We start from the raw sequence: 21049 nt of genomic DNA on the forward strand, positions 1-21049 counted from the left end.
GGAGGGGGAGGGGGAGGGGGAGGGGAGGGGGAGAGGGAGAGGGGGAAGGGGAGAGGGGGAGAGAATGACCGAGGGTCCTCGACGTCTGTTCTCACCGTCCAGGAGCGACACTGACTCACGATCTGGTGTTCACGAGGAGTTAGTTGCGCTGGAAACGGAACGTCTCTGTAAGTTTGTATCCCTGATCATGTTTGTGCCTAGAGAGCACTATAAGTGTTGCTCTTCATGCACAATCTTCCTCAGCCTACTCAAGCTCAACTGATGAGGGATGAGTCCCCGAAACACTGTGTATTGAGCAGGGGGTGGTGCTTTCTTGCAGGTTTGCTGAGTGGACGGTTCGATGGACTTCTCTTGTGCTCTGGATGGCAGTCGTGAGTCAGTCAAGTGAGAATTCAAGTCGGCAGGAAAACCGCGAGCTCCCATGTTGGGAGCCACACACCCCAAGCATCGCCGAAGTCGCATCAACCTCTTCTTCACATACTCAGTAGTAGTTGTGAGAATGACAAAACAATGTGTACAGTACTCCTACCACTACATGTACTGTATGTCGCACTACCGGTAATGCCTGTACTGCTGACTGCCAGTGACTGGACGCATTTCTAAATTTTATTCAGGCTCAGCTCATTAGTACATTACGATCCGAGTAGATTACAGTACCATACTTTGATACTAATAATTACTACAATGTACAAGTCATGTACATGTACACTGTATGTCTGAGTAACTCATAATTAATTTTTTTAATGATCAAGACCGCCGTAACCGGTCACGAGGTCACCGGGTCACATCCACAAACTGTGTGACAAAGGGCAAGGCGAGAGGATCTACTATTACTGTATTAGTACTGTGTAGATCTACTACCGGAATTATTTCTAGGACCAGGAGTATGTACTATGTTGTACAGGTCAGGCAGGCAGTCACACTAGTGATCGTGGTGATCAGGTGGATCACACGTGTAGACACTTACGTCGTGTCGTGACCACAGCTGACTGCATGCATGCGTGCATACTGACACAGTAGCGCTAGCGCGAACTACCGTAAGCTAGAATGTACCGCGGAACGCATGTGCTAAACAACTGTCACCCGGCGCCTTCGATCCGTGCCACTTCCGCTTTGAGCTCGAAGTACAAGTACTTCAGCAAAGCAACAAGCTACCTACCCGTTCAATGCGCCTGCATCGGTGCATGCATGCAGGACGACTTCCATAAAAAAATTATTCCACCCTTTCCTCAAAACTGTTCTGCTGGAAGATTCGGCGTTTCCTTGTTCAGATTAGAACTTCTTCTCGGTGATTTCTTGCCACGTATCTGCACAATGTTTGTAGCTAAATGGCTGCCAGTCGTCGTGCTGGTGTCAGGACTTGCACCGTTGGCCACCGGAGAGACCGACGAGTATGATGCAGTGGCTATGGAAGTAGTTGGGGAGGACGAGGAATATGGGCAACACACGTATGTCGTGGAAAACGACAACGGCGTTCCGTGTATGAGCGTGGCGCTGGAAGCCTCGTTCGAGGTTCCCTATGTGTCCAGCGCGCAGGGTGCTCCAACCACGTTAGTCAGCTATTTCCCCTTGCCGGGCTTGAATACGTCTGCGAAAATCAGCAACGACAGCGTTTGTCCCGAAAACGCCACTGCCGGAGAGCCTGGCCGGCTAGTCGTTCTTTTTGGCACCAACTACAGCCAAATCTTTACAATAAATGTGGATGTCCATATGGACGGCAAGAACACGAACTGGAGCGTGGCCAACTTCTCATTGATGGTTGACTACACGGATGAGAAATACTTCAATACATCAGCTGAACCATCACAGGATGAGGCGTTCACTGCAGAGGTCGACATATCCAGCGACAGCACGAATGGTTACGAGTGTGCGGACAACGAGACGGTTGTTTTATCATCAGAAACCTCAACGTCTAATGTCACTCTGCTCTACAAGGACTTGGTCATCGACCCGTTCAACAACGGCAAGCTGACAAGCTGCGATGCACCTGCGCCAGGGAAAGCCGCAAACCGCATTGTACCCATTGCAGTCGGTGCTGCTCTCGCCGGCTTGCTCCTTCTCGTCTTGGTTGCCTACGCAATCAATAGGCGTACGAGCAAGAGGGGTGGCTACGAAAAGGTTTAGCACCTTCGGCTGGTCGACCGCCTTTGGGCTGGTGTGCGGTGTGCACGAAGCATGACTTGTTGTGTGCGAATGAGAATCGTGTGCAGTGCGCGCGGTGCAGTGCAGTGCTACTGTACATCCCGGCTATGTACTAGTAGTAGCTCTCTGTTCCCGGATCATCCTGCGTGCCCAATGCAATGGCGGCATAGTTTGGGTGCATGCACGTGTACTGTTCACATGTGTATGTGCGTGGGCATGTATATGTCTGTCTTTCTGTCCGTGAGTGTGCATGCATGTGCGCGCATACATGCATGCGTGCGATCGTTTGTCAGCCGCTCTCCCTTGACCTTCCTTTTGGGAATATGCCAATGTTATTGTTTGCTGTTTACACGGTTTTTTTCTCTCTTCTACTTCTTGTGCCCCCTCCTACGCTTACTGAGGAGAGTGCTGATGGTATGATAGCTATGTTTTAGTTGATCTCTGTCACAATTCATACAACACAGAACCATGACAGCTGTATTGTAGGGTTGCTCGTGTTCGCAGTTTTACCTCCTCGAGTACCAGTTAGCGTAGTTTTTTTTAGTGCATGCACATGTATGCCCCCCCCCCCCCCCAACACACACACCAAGTAGTCGCTGTGTGCTAATTCACTTGTTCCCCACGTATTGCTTCGTTTAGTATCGTCCCTGCTTCTATAGTATACTACTCTACCCCGCATTAACAACTTGGCCATCCTTCCTCGAAATTTACGCTGGATTTGAGTCTTAAAGATTTCTGTGACAAATGCTCCTTGTGATGTCCGCTCAGTGGCACATGTACGTATAGGTAGTATGTGTGTGTGTGTGTGTGTGTGTGTGTGTGTGTGTTTGCTATAGATAGTATAGTGTTCATGAGATTGCACCATCATGCCAGTAGTTAGCAATTCCCTGTAATGAGTTGATACTCTGCCAAGCAAATGCATACCGGTTTATGCATACCGGTTTGCTAACATTGGAACCTCGTCACGCATTATGTTTTAGACGACGCCAGAAATCTTTTGGCATACACCAGTGGATAAGCCCTGGTGGCCGAGTTGCTGTTGCAGCTGCTCTCTCTCTCTCTCTCTCTCTCTCTCTCTCTCTCTCTCTCTCTCTCTCTCTCTCTCTCTCTCTCTCTCTCTCTCTCTCTCTCTCTCTCTCTCTCTCTCTCTCTCTCTCTCTCTCTCTTTCTCTCTTTCTCACACACACACACACACACACACACACACTCTCTCTCTCTCTCTCTCTCTTTCTCTCTCTCCCCTTGCTATAAGGTGTTCCCTCATCATGTGCATACAGTGCACCGTACACCACATGCACAGTTCAGGACTCAGATTCTGTTCACATTTCAGAAGTAGCAAGTAATGGTGAAATGATCATGGCTGGTGGGCTACAGCATAGCTGTGCCGTACATGGCTGTACTTGGGTGGGAAGCAGTAGGGAAGCTTCTCCCCATTCATGTGACACCATTACAAACGTGATGATCTCTATGATCTCAACACCACTTTCCTGACCGCTGTTCTAGTAATGTGCTGATTTGAAGAGAGAAGCAGATGGAATGAATGGTAGCTTGGCACAGACAATTATCATGTGCTCACCATACAGAAGTGAAATGACCCACATTCAATTAGTCACTGCCTGTGCGTGCGGCTGCAGGACAATACTCAATACTAGTAGTCATTATCCTGGTACATTGCTTCTTACTGGCCGGGCAATGTGTGAGATAACCATGCTGGTACTTGACCCCTACCTTCTAAAATCACAACATGGTAGGAGATCCCCCCTCCCCCATCGGCGTTAGCCTTTACGGTCATCCTGAAATAAAGATTACCGGTATTAATTATGGTCTTTACTGTACATAATTATGGTTTGTCTACTATCTCAGTCGAATCAAGAGTAAATCTTCTCTCGGTCAGAGACTACCGGTTTTGCACCATGTCAAAGACGGGCAGAGCTATAAACAGGGAGTAGTACAATACATTATATAATTATGGTATTGTACTACTCCCTGGCTATAAAAAGCCGGCTAGCCGAGAGTACACCTGCTGAGTGGAGGTCGTTAGGAATGTACATGTATGCGCTCATGATAGGTAGGGCAGTGAGATTGTGCTTCCACTGCTGTCCTGTAGCCAGTGCAGGCAGCCCGCAATGTCCTCTGCAGTCGGCTAGGTAGAGAACTGAGAACTGAGGTGATCTTCTTGCTACGTACTTACATGTACACTTGTAGGTGACGTTAGAGAATCAGAATAAGATGAACAGGACGCAAGGTCTCTTGACCTTGTCTCTTGTCTCATGCGATTTTCCATTTTATCTGGCATCAATGGCCATGACGCATGACGACGGTATGATGCCATTCACGATTGATGGCTGCGCCGCAGATGTCTCAAGTCGTCCTCCCGCTACCTTCTTCCGGGTAAGGCGAACGCAGACTACGATACTTGGACTTCCGGCAGACGTTCAGTCATCGCCACTGCAGGCCGGAATGGGCGTTGGCACTGTTTTGGATACCGGAGCACTCATTTCATTTCGTAAAGCAAACAAAATAAAGTTTGTTTAGATATGATGCTCAAGGATGAGATCACAAGGGCATGTGCACTCCGCCCCTAGCGCCTATTATACCATGTGTACTGGGCATAGGAAATATTAATTACCAAGCAAGGACAAAGCTAGCACTGTAGTGTAAACCTGGTAATCAGACCCAGCGTGAATCCGCCAAGAACGTGGAACGCGAACAGGATGCTAGACTTCCAGTTGCTTTCAAGCAGGGAGTAGTACTATAGACTAGTACAATACCTATTCAGGCTATTATTGTACTACTCCCTGCTTTCAAGTGCAACAGAGGTGCACATCTACTGTACAGCTGTATCAATAATCTTCAAGTGACGTCATTCAAGTAGGACAATGGGATGGGGTCTATAGATCTACAACTAATTACATGTACTTAAGGTCTTTACAAGTAATGGAGTAATCATGGTAATTTAGCTCCAGGAATTCCGGAAGTGGATACAATCATAATAATTATTATAGATCTACCCATGCAGACCCCAGAATGCTGGCATCGTGCACAACCTGCTGCCCGCGCCCATGCACATCTGCAAAACTGGAGCCGTTGCTGTTATGCCGTTGTCCTTTCTGATGGTGTGTGTTGATCGGAATGTATGGGAAGCATGATCTTGGGAAACAATTACAACTATTACATGTAGATCTACCGTGTAGATTAATCATTATACATGTAAGACCAAGCACCTGGGCACCGTGCATGTACGTATGTATGTATGTATGTATGTATAACTCATAATCACAAGGTGATCGTAGAGGCATTACTCAGCAAGAGAATTGTGAATGATGTCTCTGAATCCAACTCTATCGTGTGCTGCATTAGAGAGAGCATGCAAGGGAAGACCCATCCAACTTTTACCGTGCATAGCACCTGCAAATTTGGATGATTTTGTTTACAGAACCCTCAATGCCATAGATATGCCGGTGCACATGCATGCATAGCATGGTACACGTAGGTCTATAATTATGGTGTGCCACACTCTCACTTCATATTTTGCCGCTTCGGAGGATGGGCGCAGCTCGAAACTTTTGATTGGAATACTAGTAGTACAGTCATGCTCTTTACCCTGGACATACCACTGTTCTTCAAACGACTACTTTATATCCAATGCCGAGAGAAAAGCATGGTGTTCTCTGCATCAGATATAGAGCACTGGTAGTTATTTAAAAAAAAAAGACTGCCTCACCTTCTCCAGCCATTTGGCCCCGGATAAGCTACATGTAGATAAAGTACCTGGAAGTACTGATTTTTCCGTCCCTAGGGTGTCAGTTATACGAAGTTTCACTGGACAAGGACTAGTAATTGTTGTAGTCCAGAGAAAGTGTGAAGTGCGAGATGATGGATGGGTAATCAGCATTAAAAAATATTCGGGCTGGAAAGGAGATAAATAGTTGTGTAATAAGTATACAGAATACAGAGAACGTAGAAATACGGGGAATGCGCAGTATACAGAATACAGAGAACGTAGCAATACGAGACATGCGCGGAAAGAAGGGTGCTTTTATTCGGCGCTACTTCAAGTAGAAACCTGTTTCAAGAGGTCGGCGACCTGGACTTCAGCAGAATGAAACGGTGAAAATAATAATGTGAAGTACTAATGAAATACCATGCCTGGGTCTAAAAAAACAAAACATGCGCACATGCACATGCCCTTGGCTCCTAATCCTATCAGTGGGTGATAGACAGACGGCGAGTGATAAAAAGAGACGAAACACGGACCCGGTTTGGGAGATGCCAGCAATGGCAAGAGACCGCAATCATGAAGAACACGTCATCAAGTGGTCGGTCAACTGCTACATGAGAACATGTGAATACTACGTATGGTGCCGGTTACATACCCCTATGATCTTTCACTATACTTCGAAGTAAGACATTCGATTGGCCGTGCGACCAGCATCAGCAAGAGGGGAACATGAACGAACTTCTCTCTGAAGCCAAGGTGACAACATATACGGGACAAAATATATGGGGAGTATGAGAAGCGAATATGATCAACAGCTTCGACAGGAAACACTGCTGCATCGTGCAATGGTCCTGAAGGCTGAATGTGACAAACGATTTCACCCAGGAGCCTGGGTAGATGGTACTATGCAACAGGACAAGACGGATCGTACGGGTTTATCAAACGAGACGAGAACTGAGCCACAGCCTGGGATCCGCGTATTTCCTCTGGCAATAAGGGCATCTTAACGATATGGAAGTCCTCATATAGTTCAGTAATCTACAACAAGACATCATAAACACAGAGTCAGTTCTTTTTCTAGTCCAACATTCCAGTCCATTCCATTCTAAGCATTGGACATTGTGTGTGTGTGTGTGTGTGTGTGTGTGTGTGTGTGTGTGTGTGTGTGTGTGTGTTTGTTTGTCCTGCTGCCTGTGTCATTTATGTATCTATCTCCACCATACCGTTCCAGGCTAGCATACAACAAACAAACTCAACGCTACCTAGCCACTCACCTGCTCTAAGTACTTGCGCTGAATGCTACGTCTTGCCTTGCACATGTCACAGTTGAGCGGTCCGTGCAGCGGGTATAACAGCTGGTTGACAACAATGTTGCGCGCATTGATGCGGTAGCGAGTCAACTCCTGGACTAGGCGCTCGGTCTCAAACAAGGACAAGAACTCCGCGATACACACGCAGACAAACGTTGTTTTGGTCTACGCAGGGAAGCAGCAACAGCAGAAAAGAACACTGTCGCCTCTTCAACTATAGTATAGTGTACAAGTACTGTCGCGGACATTGAAACCCGTTCAAGCGGCCACGGGGCGCTGGCCTTGCAGCCGCGAGCAGTGCTGCGCCATTTTACGATACCAGTAACTACAGTGCATGTACGCGGCGCTAAAAGCAGTAAGGGCGCCGGCCCCGGTTATCCCATCGCATTTCAATCAGTCCACAACTATACAGTCGACCTACCTTTATAACGATAACCTCTATAACGATATTACCCTTATAACGATAACCTCTTGTGTATACAATGCCTTACGTCTATAACAATATTGCTATAACGATAAAAAATGGACTGGCCAATCGACATTTTCCATTTTATAACAATATCTAGCAGGGAATATGTAGAGCCTACTATCCAGGTAGGGCAAGTTTCACTTGATAAGTCGTTGGGACATGGCGAAATGCAATGGGGCACCAGTGGGCACCTTGCTGTGCACATAATGTGCATGTATGTCAGTTTTTTACGCTATGAAGAGTGTAAAAAATGAACAAAATCCATGCATTATGACGTATGTGTATGAAATGAACCAGTTACCCCTATAACAATATTACCCTTATAACAATATTTCTTGGTGTGACGCAAATATCGTTATAAGGGTAGGTCGGCTGTACATGAATCCCTAGGCCCAGCTACATATCAAGCTTATGGAGACATCTTGGTAGTCCAAGATGGCAATGAAATTCACGTCAACTGCATCTTAAAATCTCTTAATTGATATGCCTAGCAGTCTAGTAGCAGACTACCACAAGCATCCAAGGGCAAGTGCTTGAATGGAAATCTTACCGGGTCCTGGAATTGCTTGTTGATGTCCTTGATGGCTGGCAAGATACCGTCAAGATTAGAACTGATGGCATCTGGACTATAGTCACCCATACCGAACATTGAGCCAACCTACAGGAAAGAAGCCAAGAAAGGAGAGCAATGCACACAGCACGTGTATGATCTCACACCAACAAGAACAGCCTCACTCATAAAGCAGAGCAGTACTAGTCAGCATGCAAGGCCAGGGTCTGAAACAAAGCACAGCATACAGCATGCAAGGCCAGGGTCTGTAACAAAGCACAGCATACACAGGCATCGAAGAAGACACAATGAGAGTGTGCCCGCAGTGATTCAGCGGCAGCGGCGGAAGCACAAGACCAAGCGACCCGCGCAACTCACCCCAGACATCATCGAGGAGAACGAGTCCTTCATTCCCATCACCTTGCCCAGCGTCTCCTCCATGGCAAGCGGGATGGAGAGCAGGCGCAGGGTGTGGCCAGTCGGAGCGGTGTCGAACACAACGGCTGAGAAGTCTAGGACCTGTACCATTCTACAGTCAACACAGGATGGCGAACAGAGGAACGAAAAGGTACAAGTAGTTAGTACAGGGCACACAGATTAGACAATGACACGCAGCCTGTAAGAAGACCTTAGGGTCTGTTGGAAATGTCAAAGTAAAATAATAAAATACAATACAAAATACATCACCGGAAGAAAGAAAAGGTTCGGTACAAAAGAGAAGGGACACAAGGATACGGGTAATAAACAACTGTCCACCACTACAACTAGATAATATACGGTCAGAACACTTCTCTTTTGTCACCTTAATTAAGGAATGCGGCATTAAATGATATGAGCCACCATCGCATACTGGTATGTTACTACAGGGTACTGATAGACACTGTGCAGACCCACTGCAGGGTACTGATAGACACTGTGCAGACCCACTGCAGGGTACTGATAGACACTGTACAGACCCACTGCAGGGTACTGATAGACACTGTGCAGACCCACTGCAGGGTACTGCTAGACACTGTGCAGACCCACTGCAGGGTACTGATAGACACTGTGCAGACCCACTGCAGGGTACTGCTAGACACTGTACACACCCACTGCAGGGTATTGATAGACACTGTACACACCCACTGCAGGGTACTGATAGACACTGTGCAGACCCACTGCAGGGTACTGATAGACACTGTACACACCCACTGCAGGGTACTGATAGACACTGTGCAGACCCACTGCAACATAGCTGCCAGGGTCGGCGCCTGCAACACCACACATACCTGAGAACTTCTGCCAGGGCAAGCGCTTCTGTGATGCCGGGAAAGGACTTGACGAAGTCGGAGACCAGCGAGATTAAGCCGCTATCTGTGTAATGAAGCCAAACAAATCAACGCCATGCCTGTGTGGTGAAACGCTAAACGAATGCAACCAGAACTGGCTCCACGATCACACTACAAACAGCAATGCATGCGACGAGAAGCAAACTACGGGCAAGTAGCAATATACTTCTGTGGAGACAAGACACCACTAGTAATAAGTAATTACGGCAAGGACAACTACATAAAGGGGTAAGCGGCAGCAGCCAGGACAACTACCGGTATACATTTAGCTCCCTTCTGTCTCCCGCTTACATGTGCGTTCATTCGTTATGACTTGTCATGCCTTCTCGGCAGGACTACTACAGGCAACATTGATACCCCTAGTCAAGAAAGTGAAGAAAGCCAAGTTTATAGTTGACCTTTACTACGAGTACATGTGCTAGGATTTTATGTCTTTGCCAGCATGTCGAGCAACGCATAGGCAGCGTAGGTCAAGCGTATCAAATCGTGCAAGAACCTCTCTTGCCACTGCCACAGTGTCATCAGGACTATCGAGCTCTACCGTACCGTCTTCATCGCCAGCCAGCACGTCATCTTGTGCTTCAGATATCGGTGCCAAGTCCAGCTCCTGGAGCAGGGTACATGCACATTGCAGGCAACAGATTGATCAGTCAAGCTACAATCAATGAGAACCGCACCCTGGAGAGATAGCTCACAGTTCACATCAGACATACTGGTACAGCTGTAGGACTACTCCACAACGCCCAGAGTCACACACTGATAAAGCAAAAGCATGCAATTGTACGATTACTCTACAACAACCAGAGCCCAATACGTTAATCCAAACAAAAGCATGATAGGTACCCAGTACACAATCCAACTCCTACCATGCCGTAAAGGTTCCGAAAGCCGGTGACGAGGTGCGGTTCGCTGCCAAACTTCTGATTGAACGCATCCGAGAGGTTATGTGCTGGATCTGTGGATATGATCAGCACTTTCTCCCTAACATTAGACAGCTGAACAGCCAATGCCGAGCTAAACGCAATGCACGGAGGGAGAGAGAGAGAGAGAGAGAGAGAGAGATAGAGAGAGAGAGAGAGAATGAACAGTATTGAATACATCTCAAACGCATACTTCAACTAAAAACAAACACAATGTCACAAACAAACATGTCGGTACAGTAAAGATGGGTTTCGGAGCCTACATTTTGGCAAAGTCAGGTTTTCAAAGCCAGTGGGGCTAAGCCATGTAAATGAACTCTACGAAGTTCCCGTTCCTACACCCCTGCCAGGCACACAACTAACCTGCAGGTGGTCTTGCCCACGCCACCCTTGCCGCTGACGAATATCCACTTCAGGGACTGCTGCTCGACAATGTTGAGAAGGGACGGGTCCAGGTCGTCAACGGACGATTCCAAAGGCGGCGGGGCCACATTGACACCGGCAGCACACTCATGCGGCATCCGGTCCTGCGGACACACACTGGGAGAGATGGGCCGTATTAAATTCGTCGAGAAGTCCGTCAGGTCCTCGAGGCCACGCACCTCGTTGGGCAGGAGCGGCAGCTTAGTGACGTGAAAGTCCTCGTACATGTCATCAATCTGCATGTACAGGAGATACACCACAACCAAGAACAGGTAATTGGCAGATGATCAGTTTCCACAGTTGCAAAAAACGCAGAGAAAAAGCACACGATCACAGCAAAGACAGGGCAAGACATGAGCTGAGCGGTCGAGTACACATAGAAAGTTCACTGTTCGTCAGTAAGAATCTTGCCCCTGTGTCAATGTGGCAACAGTGCATAGACAATCATACTACATGTACTACAACGGAATGGGAAAAACGTACTTCTTTCATATAAATACGGTTTCACTTTCAATGCTCCCACAGCGAGCAGGCTTTGGGTCAGATATACTTTTCGTGCTTTGATGCACTGCACGCATGCCATGTACCATACATCTACAGGTAAGTGCCCTCCCTGACGTACACGATTTTTCTCCTGTTCGGAAAGGCGGCTGTGCTATCGCGAGTGCACAACATTTTCATCCAACAAGACCAGAAAACAGTGGAAACTGTAGAGGCCCGCCGTCACAGCAAGGGCCAACCTGAGAGACACAATGAATCTCGCAAAACGCCACCCAACATACCTGGTCAAGGTACTTCTTCTGAATATTTCGCCGCGCTGTACACATCTTGCATCCATTCGCCTCTGTGGAAATACCAAACAAGGAAACCAACAGCAATCACAGAGCATACAATGCAAGCGGAGTATCACGTGACGAGTGACACACAAAAAGAGGAAAATAACACTGCCGCAGAGAAACATTCACAAAGCCATGGCTCTTGTCAACACACGGATAACACTCTTCATCAGTGATGGCAATGCACGGGAGAATACAATCATGTATATCAGTACTGAAATATATCTCCCTCTCTGTCTCTCTCTGTGTCTCTCTCTCTGTCTCTCTCTCTGTCTCTCTCTCTGTCTCTCTCTCTGTCTCTCTGTCTCTCTGTCTCTCTGTCTCTCTCTGTCTCTCTCTCTCTCTCTCTCCCCACCACCAATCGGGTCAGAGCCGTCACTGAAAACCAGAGAGCTCTTCAATATCCCTACACGATACTGTCGATAGCACACTGCACAGTACTTACTTGCTTCAGCAGTGCTTGCCAATGGATACACTAGCTGGTTAACGACAATGTTCTGTGTGTCAATGTCAATGCGGGTCAGCTCCTGGATAAGCCGCTCAGTTTCATACAGAGACAGCATCTCGGCAATGCATACGCAAACAAACGTGGTGGAATCCTGCACACAGAAAATTTGACGACACATGTGAGAAAGGGAACAGAAGATTATCCCCGAGCGTTGCCAAAGGCGTGACGCAGCATGCTCAGCGGAGCCAGGGTCCAGCGGCATTTAATGGGTTTGTTTGCTCGCTTGTTCGAATCTACCAAGTGACCAAATGGTCATGTGTGAGTGGTTGCAACAACGAACATGGGTGCTGATGAACATTACTAGAAGCAGAAGGCAATCAGACTAAAGAATAATAAAACAAGCTTCAAGCTCTTTCCAAACAACATTCCAAAATGTCCACAAGTACTTTCATTGCCTTCTTGTCAGTTGAGATACAGGCAGAAAAATTATTAAGCAGGGCAACAGCTTTTATACAATGTATAGGTACCAGGAGCAGCAGTTGGGAGATTGCTCAGATTAGTGAGAACAAACACAGAACAAAGGGAGAATGTGCTGATTTTCACGCACATGGAAGCACAGCCAATTGTATACGCATGCCGTGGTGTGGAAGGCATGTGAAGAGATGTGATCAGCGTGATACGCAGTGATGTGTTGATATCCTACCTAACAGCCTGAGTGTGAGTGTGAAGTACTCGCATTAGAAACTAGAAAGTAGTAGAAATAACACAACGCACAGACAACGTGCAATGCCATTCATCACTCACCGGGTTTTTGAACTCAATATTGATATCTCTGAGAGCTGGTACAACGTCTGCAAGGCGCGATGAGATTACATTTGAGTCAATGGCTGGTAGACCCATTATTCCAGAGAGCTGCGGTGGCGAACAAGTTTCAAGAAACAGTTTGACTGAGATGCAAAAACATGGCACAGCACTCCAAGTCAAAGAGCTTTTTTAGACAAATGAAGGTATGAGGCAACCACCCAGGAATTTCCATTGCTCACTAGTTCCAAACACAACCGTGAACCCCACAGGCAGCTTAGCATCCCAGACTAATTATTAAATTGTGTGTGTTGATGCTACTTCGAACAGGGATTGCCGCCATGATATGCGGCACAGGATATGTCCGTGGACCAAAACCCATAATCAGAGCAGCAACATCATGACCACCAGTATGCTGAACATACCGGCCCCAGCATGCCAGCAAAGTTGTCCTTCATGGCCATCAGGTTGCCTAGACCGCGCTCCACTTCCGGCGGCATGGAGAGCAGTCGCAGAGTGTGGCCGGTTGGCGCAGTGTCGAACACGACCACCGAAAAGTCCAAGCCTTTCAGTTTCCTGAAGCACGAAAGGGAAACATACACATAACACGGCAGAGACAGGTGGGTCAGGTATGATAGACCACCGGTATGCAGTATGCAGTAGTACATTGATTCATAGTAAACTGCGTAAATATAGCAGCAACCCAGTGAACGACTCCATTATCGATACTAGGGTCCCTGTACAATTGCATGCAATCCTCAATAAGGGCTGTGAGAAAACGTTCAAACACTTTGCTGCGAATGTTCATGTTTGGTTACATGGACAGTACATTTCCACATGCAGCGCACACTTTATTATTAGTTATTAATGGGCTTATTATCATCACCATCCATAGCTCTAATGGAGCTGCATAGTATTATAACACACATAAACGAACTTTGCTTACTTGAAGATACCCGTGAGGCTGATGACTTCCTGAAGGTCCGGAAACGTTTTCATGATGTCGCCTCCGAAAAGCGAACCGAGACCACCTCCAATGCCTTTGGACAGAAAATACATAGGCCGACAAGTAAATGAATAGATCGTTGGTACCCTGTGGGGTTTGTGCCACAAAAGAAACGTATCACGCTTATACCAATGCTAACACTGTCCTAAAGAGACTTGGAACAGTAAATCCGCAGTCTTCCTATGAAGTCCACACTTAGAACCAACTGGCCGCAAAACAATGTGAAACATACCTTATAGTTTACATGCACCAGCAACTAGGACCGCAGACCATTATCAAGCACTTCCCAAGACTTCTGCAGCTGCAGCAAGAGCAGCCCAGAAGGAAACTGGAAACTGCACTAAGTTACTATAAGACTTACCATCACGAGCCAGCAACTCCTCCAGCTTATCCTTCTCCACCACTGGTACTGGGTCAATCTCCTGCAAGTACAGATTAAATCAACACAACAACCAGGACTCAACAATGTTGTGTACCTCCTCCCCTCCACACACACACACAGACACACCACCCCGGATTCTTCCCTATTTTTTGGAGGTCTGAGTACTAAGTGCATCCCTAATCGTGATATAGTGCTAGAGGGTTAGAGAGACACGTTGGAAACAAACACGTTGGACTGGGTAACACATCACACACCGTCAGGCAAACCATTCCGAGCAGCCCTAGTCTACAGCAATAAGAACACAGCACCGGACACATACAAGGAGCCCGACTAAGCTGCCTGCACCCGAGCTCGTCGATGCCAGAGCTACACTATAACACAACCACAGAGCAGGAGACACATTTCACTTACCATTGCATAGAGGTTCTTATGCCCCTCCACAAGCAGCGGATCAGAACCGAACTTTTGCTTGAAGGCATCCGACAAGTTATGTGCTGGATCTGTAGAAAGGATGAGAACCTTTTCCCGCACTTCAGCCAATCGTATTGCCAAAGAGCAGCTGGAAACAGAACATCAACAGAACATTATCACAAGAAAACAAACCCAATGAGGACAATCTTCTCGAATTGGGTGCATTTGGCATCCTGTTGATCTCTTCCATCGAAGTCATTCACTCGGTAGGTCTCTCCTCCTCACCATTGTTAGTTGGCTTTATTTTCACACTCTTTCTTGCTTCACAAATATTCGCACCTTCTCTCTTTCTTACTTCTTTCACAAATATTTGCACCTTCTTTCTTTCTTGTTTCACAAATATTTGCACCTTCTTTCTTTCTTTTCAAATGGTGAACGGTACTATTCGGCCAATAAAATGTAAAGAACTCTTCCTCTCCTCTCCTCCATGTGCTCTCACAGCCGACTCACTATTCAATATCACCTTCTCTGATGAGCCTTATGAAGGCGAAACAGCTGTCAGGAGGAATTTCAGTATCTACCTGCAACCCTTCCTTGTTGGTGTGTGTAATGGCTACCGAGGGTAGCAGTGAGTCGGCTGTGAGAGCGCATGGAGGAGAGGAGAGGAAGAGTTCTTTACATTCTTTCTTTCTTGCTTCACAAATATGTGCACCTTCTCTCTTTCTTGTTTCACAAATATTTGCACCTTCTCTCTTTCTCAATAAAGTAATTCCACCTCCACTAAACGCACTCTCTGGCCGACCTTACACACCAGCAACATGACTCCAAGTTGTAGATACTGACAAAATAGTTTTTCCTCCATACAGCGCTGTTTCGACCACTATGGGTCTCACCAGTGATGGATGAGAATAATGAATGGCTAGAATTAATTTGAAAGCCAGAGAGCGCATTTGTTGGAGGTGAAATTACTTTATTGATAAGGCCACACTTTGTTTTTTCTATGTTTCTCGTCATCGCCCGCGTAGGTTTTCAGAAATTTCGGAAGAAAAAAAAAGTTCATACTACGTACATGTGTACATGTATGTACACTGCACATGCTGCAGCAGCTAGATGCGTCAATAAATAATCGTAAACGTTCGCACCACAGCATGCAGCAAAGGAGCGCTCCTCGTCCGTTCTCTGCGATGAAGGCTGTCATGACGAAGCTTTCAGTCGCTCACTGGCTGAGCTGAGCCTCGTGGGTCCCAGGAACAGTAAGTCGGACGAGTTCCGCGGCAACTGGCGTCTGTGGAACGATGTCGTAGGCAGAAAATCCAAGCAATAGACGCATGGCAAGGAAAAGATGAGCAGCATGGAGACAAGAGTTTGATAAGCGGAGACCAGAGTTTCATAAGCGGACACAAGAACGTTGAAGTAACAAAACCAAAAATTTATGACGAGTGGGAAACGTTTGTTGATGCGATAGCAGATAAATGTATGTTCTCTTCGCCATCTCGTAATCAAACTTTATGCTCTCATTGACATTGTTGCAGTTTGCCTGATATTCGTGGGCTGATGTGATAATGTAGTGCAATCATGTATGGGACTACATGTACATGATTGTACAATGTAGTACTGTATACATGGTATACGCAGTGTCTTGTATCAATCACGCATATACATGTAAATTGTAAAATGTATACTAGTACAGTTTTCAGTAGAAATTGTTCTTGTTTTTTCCTTGGCTTTTGTTTTTTTTCCGCCCGCCCGCGTACCTTTTGTTAAAATTTGCCGACGAGAAACATAGAAAAAACAAAGTGTGGCCTAAACAGGCCAAAAGCTGCTCGCTACCCTTTTCTCTTTCTTGTTTCACAAATGTTTGCACCTTTTCTCTTTCTCATTTCACAGATATTTGCACCTTCTCTCCATACATGTATACTCCGTTATTTTTTTCTCCCGTATTAACAATGTAATGTTATTCCAACTGATGACTATCACAAGAAAACGTTCTTGGAACTACCCCACCGCCTTCGCCTTGATGTGTGTTTAGAATGAGTGCGCAGTTCATACTTTTCATTGCCATAATTAAACTGTTGTCTCCGCGTAGGTTATGTCTATATTATAAAAATAATAACAGAGCGTTCAGAATCCGCCTCGTTCCAAGCACTGGAGCTATCCACCAATACAAACGACATTAAAAAAAACACGTGGCTGTCCACCATTGCGGTGGATAGATAAGATTCAGCACGACCTGAAGGCAGCGGATCTCTCCATGGAGAGCGCTCTCCGGGCTGCAGGAGATCGACTAACTTGGCTTGACACTATTGACAGATGCGTCAACCCTGCTCCTGTCTAACAGGTTCACGGAAGATGCGAGGTGTGTGAATTATTATTATTATTATTATTTTAAAACGAAGGTAAGTTATGGGTCGCAAATATCCACGCAAACACACATCCAGTCATAATAAGGCACTTGTCATAAGTATCCGAACGTTTTCGGTCCCTTCTCATCAAGGATTATACCTGTTATACAGGGAATGGCTCAAGCTGGAAAGACTAAAACTTATATAGCGTAAAGATAATTAGATAACAACACTCGTGACAAGGTGGAAAATTATCAAGTTTAGCACGACACAAAACTCGAAGGAAAATAATAATAGTGACAACAACGTAGTGAGCAAATTAAGTTATATTGTTACCACCTCGACGAGGAGTAACACCAAACAATTGTAGCGACAACACATTTTCTTTCTGTACGCAAAGTTCAGGATCTAACTTACGGATATACAAAGCTTCTAACACAGCCAAATGTAACGCACATCTACCACGTGACAATATTGAGAAAACATTATCACTGTACAACTCACGACAATTGGTACGGGCTGACAGATGTTGCTTGATTGACGAAGTGCGATTCTTAGCTCCATTGGGTGTTGTCTCCTCCAATGTCCCGTCATCTCGCCTCTTCGTGGCATCACCACTATCTGTCTCTTCGCGTTTCCGCGGCCTTCCACGTTTCTTGACACTAACCGTTGGGTGCGCGATACCCGGTGTCCTTTCCGTTACGTCTCCTCCATTGCGGATTTCTATTGAGCTTCTTGCTCCCACTTGTCCGGTGTCCGATATTGAGGTTAGTTTTCGCGGTCTACCACTGAAACTGACGAAACTGACAAAGGATCTGTCGGCGTCGGAAAGGGTGACGAGAAGCCAAGTGAAAATACGGACTGATGAGGACGAACGTACAACGACAACGGAAGTGACAACAACAGTCAATATTCGAAAACGTGGTAGACCGCGAAAACTAACCTCAATATCGGACACCGGACAAGTGGGAGCAAGAAGCTCAATAGAAATCCGCAATGGAGGAGACGTAACGGAAAGGACACCGGGTATCGCGCACCCAACGGTTAGTGTCAAGAAACGTGGAAGGCCGCGGAAACGCGAAGAGACAGATAGTGGTGATGCCACGAAGAGGCGAGATGACGGGACATTGGAGGAGACAACACCCAATGGAGCTAAGAATCGCACTTCGTCAATCAAGCAACATCTGTCAGCCCGTACCAATTGTCGTGAGTTGTACAGTGATAATGTTTTCTCAATATTGTCACGTGGTAGATGTGCGTTACATTTGGCTGTGTTAGAAGCTTTGTATATCCGTAAGTTAGATCCTGAACTTTGCGTACAGAAAGAAAATGTGTTGTCGCTACAATTGTTTGGTGTTACTCCTCGTCGAGGTGGTAACAATGTAACTTAATTTGCTCACTATGTTGTTGTCACTATTATTATTTTCCTTCGAGTTTTGTGTCGTGCTAAACTTGATAATTTTCCACCTTGTCACGAGTGTTGTTATCTAATTATCTTTACGCTATATAAGTTTTAGTCTTTCCAGCTTGAGCCATTCCCTGTATAATCCTTGATGAGAAGGGACCGAAAACGTTCGGATACTTATGACAAGTGCCTTATTATGACTGGATGTGTGTTTGCGTGGATATTTGCGACCCATAACTTACCTTCGTTTTAAAGTATTATCCGCCTCCGACCTCTTTTAAAAAATTATTATTATTATTATTAAAAAGCTTCCGTGGAGATAAAAATGTAATCAACGCAATAAATAGCGTAAGCTGCCCATCAGTACAAACACCATAAGCAAAACTTGTTTTCATGTATATAAAGAAGCTTGTTCCTAAACGTTTTCGTCGCCATCTCATCAGAGGATTACTGGCAAATCAACAAAAGCTCTTAACTCAATATATATACGCACAATGCAAGTAATAATTTAGACCCTAACTAGCGCGATAAAATGAGAGCTGAAAGAAACATTACACCATTCAACGATATCAGGTGACAACAGATGCGATAAATGCGATAACTTCACCACTAGAAAGTTACCATGCAACCACAAACGAGAACTACTGATCTAAATTCACAAACAATTTCAACGTAAACAAATTCTTTTTCTGCCTACACAAAATCGGCTTGGTGGTAAAAATGTAAATAGACTCCAATAAACGCAAATACCTTTGACTACGTGAACGAGACCAAACAGAAAAGCAATCATCAGCATAACTAGAACGACAATCACTATTCTGAACAAGATGGTTGGCGATAGAAGATTCATACACCCTAACAACGCTACTAGAACCAGTACATACTTTGGAATTACGTGACAATGAAACCGACCTGACATTCCTTGCCGCTACTGCCAATCCAGACGAGGCCGATGTAGATGTCAGTACCAAAGGCACGTCCGTTACTGGCACTGCCTGCTGCGATGATGCTCCCTTTGACGTTCCAATGGCTGTTGATGTTGATGAAGAGGAGGAGGGAGATGAGGAAGACGCTGACGACGACGATGACGACAACGACGGAGACGATAAAGACTCTGCTAACCTCGCCCTAGAGCGAGTCACTGGTCCCGCAGACACACCATCCGGTGGTTTCTTCGGTGGCCGGCCACGCTTTTTGCCACCGGAGGTGGACACACCGGATGACGGTACCAAGGAAGTCAAAGAAGACGAAACCGCAGATACCAACGATGATGACGGGATAGAAGGAAGAGACGGTAAAGACGAAGGCAATGACGAACAAGCCGATGCCGACGAAGAAGACAACGACACCCTAGTTGGTTCCGTCCCCAGCGAGGGTGCACCTCCAGTCGCAGTACCAATCTTTGGGGGACGACCTCGTCTAGGCCTTGACGACCGTGCCTCAACAGGCATAACGTGAAGAGGCACATGCTGGTGGATCCGTGCCTCCAGGTGCTGAAGGGTCCTACCCACATACCGGTTCTAGTTATGCTGATAATTGCTTTTCTGTTTGGTCTCGTTCACGTAGTCAAAGGTATTTGCGTGTATTGGAGTCTATTTACATTTTTACCACCAAGCCGATTTTGTGTAGGCAGAAAAAGAATTTGTTTACGTTGAAATTGTTTGTGAATTTAGATCAGTAGTTCTCGTTTGTGGTTGCATGGTAACTTTCTAGTGGTGAATTTATCGCATTTATCGCATCTGTTGTCACCTGATATCGTTGAATGGTGTAATGTTTCTTTCAGCTCTCATTTTATCGCGCTAGTTAGGGTCTAAATTATTACTTGCATTGTGCGTATATATATTGAGTTAAGAGCTTTTGTTGATTTGCCAGTAATCCTCTGATGAGATGGCGACGAAAACGTTTAGGAACAAGCTTCTTTATATACATGAAAACAAGTTTTGCTTATGGTGTTTGTACTGAGTGCGCAGCTTACTCTATTTATTGCGTTGATTATTATTATTATTATTATTATTATTATTATTAAGACGACGAGTTGGAAGGCTGTTGGTTAGCGCTTCGGAGATATCGAAGTTAAGTGGTGCTACGTGAATTTCGTGCTGTCAATCACAGTGATTTAATATCATTATTACTATTATGACGACAAGTGTCACGACATCAGATGTGTTTGGACTCCAACATTTTAAGAGAATCGCTAGACATCAGCATGCAATGATATATCTCAGAAGCCTTTTGTGCGGGCAATCACAAATGCAATGATATCATGGTAATTATGAAGTGTATTTTACCTGCATGTTGTTTTTCCGACGCCTCCCTTTCCACCAACAAAAATCCATTTCAGTGAGTCCTGATCAAGAATGTTCTGCAATGATGGCTCCAAAACGTCATCTAGGTCCTCGGACGCCATTGCCGTATATATGGGTTGCAAAGCTATCGACAGGTATATCCAACAACAAACAACAACTGTACGAATTGAATACCTTTCAAACAAAATGAGAAATTATCTTGTGTATGCAATCCACGTCAATGGAATTTTTTGAATGATCATACACGTT

The 21049-nt window shown here is 45.8% G+C and overlaps 2 protein-coding genes across 2 annotated transcripts; one reads left to right on the forward strand and one right to left on the reverse strand.

Moving 5' to 3' along the window:
* The first annotated feature begins 1147 nt into the window (after positions 1–1147).
* On the forward strand, positions 1148–2887 carry LOC135815702 (LAMP family protein lmp-1-like). The gene has a single exon (XM_065329031.1). It carries the CDS (start codon positions 1189–1191, stop codon positions 2122–2124), a length of 936 nt encoding a protein of 311 aa, XP_065185103.1. The 5' UTR covers positions 1148–1188; the 3' UTR covers positions 2125–2887.
* Positions 2888–5759: 2872 nt separating this feature from the next.
* Positions 5760–21011, reverse strand: LOC135815703 (arsenical pump-driving ATPase-like). Its single transcript, XM_065329032.1, has 16 exons — positions 20783–21011; positions 14748–14895; positions 14316–14376; positions 13895–13988; positions 13374–13524; positions 12952–13059; positions 12145–12298; positions 11646–11707; positions 10804–11099; positions 10387–10534; positions 10067–10127; positions 9461–9545; positions 8571–8721; positions 8193–8300; positions 7138–7338; positions 5760–6901 (listed from the first exon to the last, which is right to left on the reverse strand). The coding sequence occupies exons 1-16, from the start codon at positions 20899–20901 to the stop codon at positions 6767–6769; spliced, it is 2082 nt and encodes a 693-aa protein (XP_065185104.1). The 5' UTR covers positions 20902–21011; the 3' UTR covers positions 5760–6766.
* Between the last annotated feature and the right edge of the window lie 38 nt (positions 21012–21049).

The sequence above is a fragment of the Sycon ciliatum genome, chromosome 4 (assembly GCF_964019385.1).
Source record: "Sycon ciliatum chromosome 4, ocSycCili1.1, whole genome shotgun sequence".
Classification (NCBI taxonomy): Eukaryota; Metazoa; Porifera; class Calcarea; order Leucosolenida; family Sycettidae; genus Sycon; species Sycon ciliatum.

What these genes read in the sequence shown, in the direction of transcription:
- LOC135815702 (XM_065329031.1), top strand. Translation starts at nt 1,189, where the DNA reads ATGCAGGACGACTTCCATAAAAAAATTATTCCACCCTTTCCTCAAAAC.
- LOC135815703 (XM_065329032.1), bottom strand. Translation starts at nt 20,901, where the DNA reads ATGGCGTCCGAGGACCTAGATGACGTTTTGGAGCCATCATTGCAGAAC. An exon ending in GGCAAGCACTGCTGAAGCAA is followed by an intron (nt 11,708 to 12,144) that starts GTAAGTACTGTG and finishes GTATTTCCACAG; the next exon opens with AGGCGAATGGATGCAAGATG. An exon ending in TTCGGAACCTTTACGGCATG is followed by an intron (nt 10,128 to 10,386) that starts GTAGGAGTTGGA and finishes ACCCTGCTCCAG; the next exon opens with GAGCTGGACTTGGCACCGAT.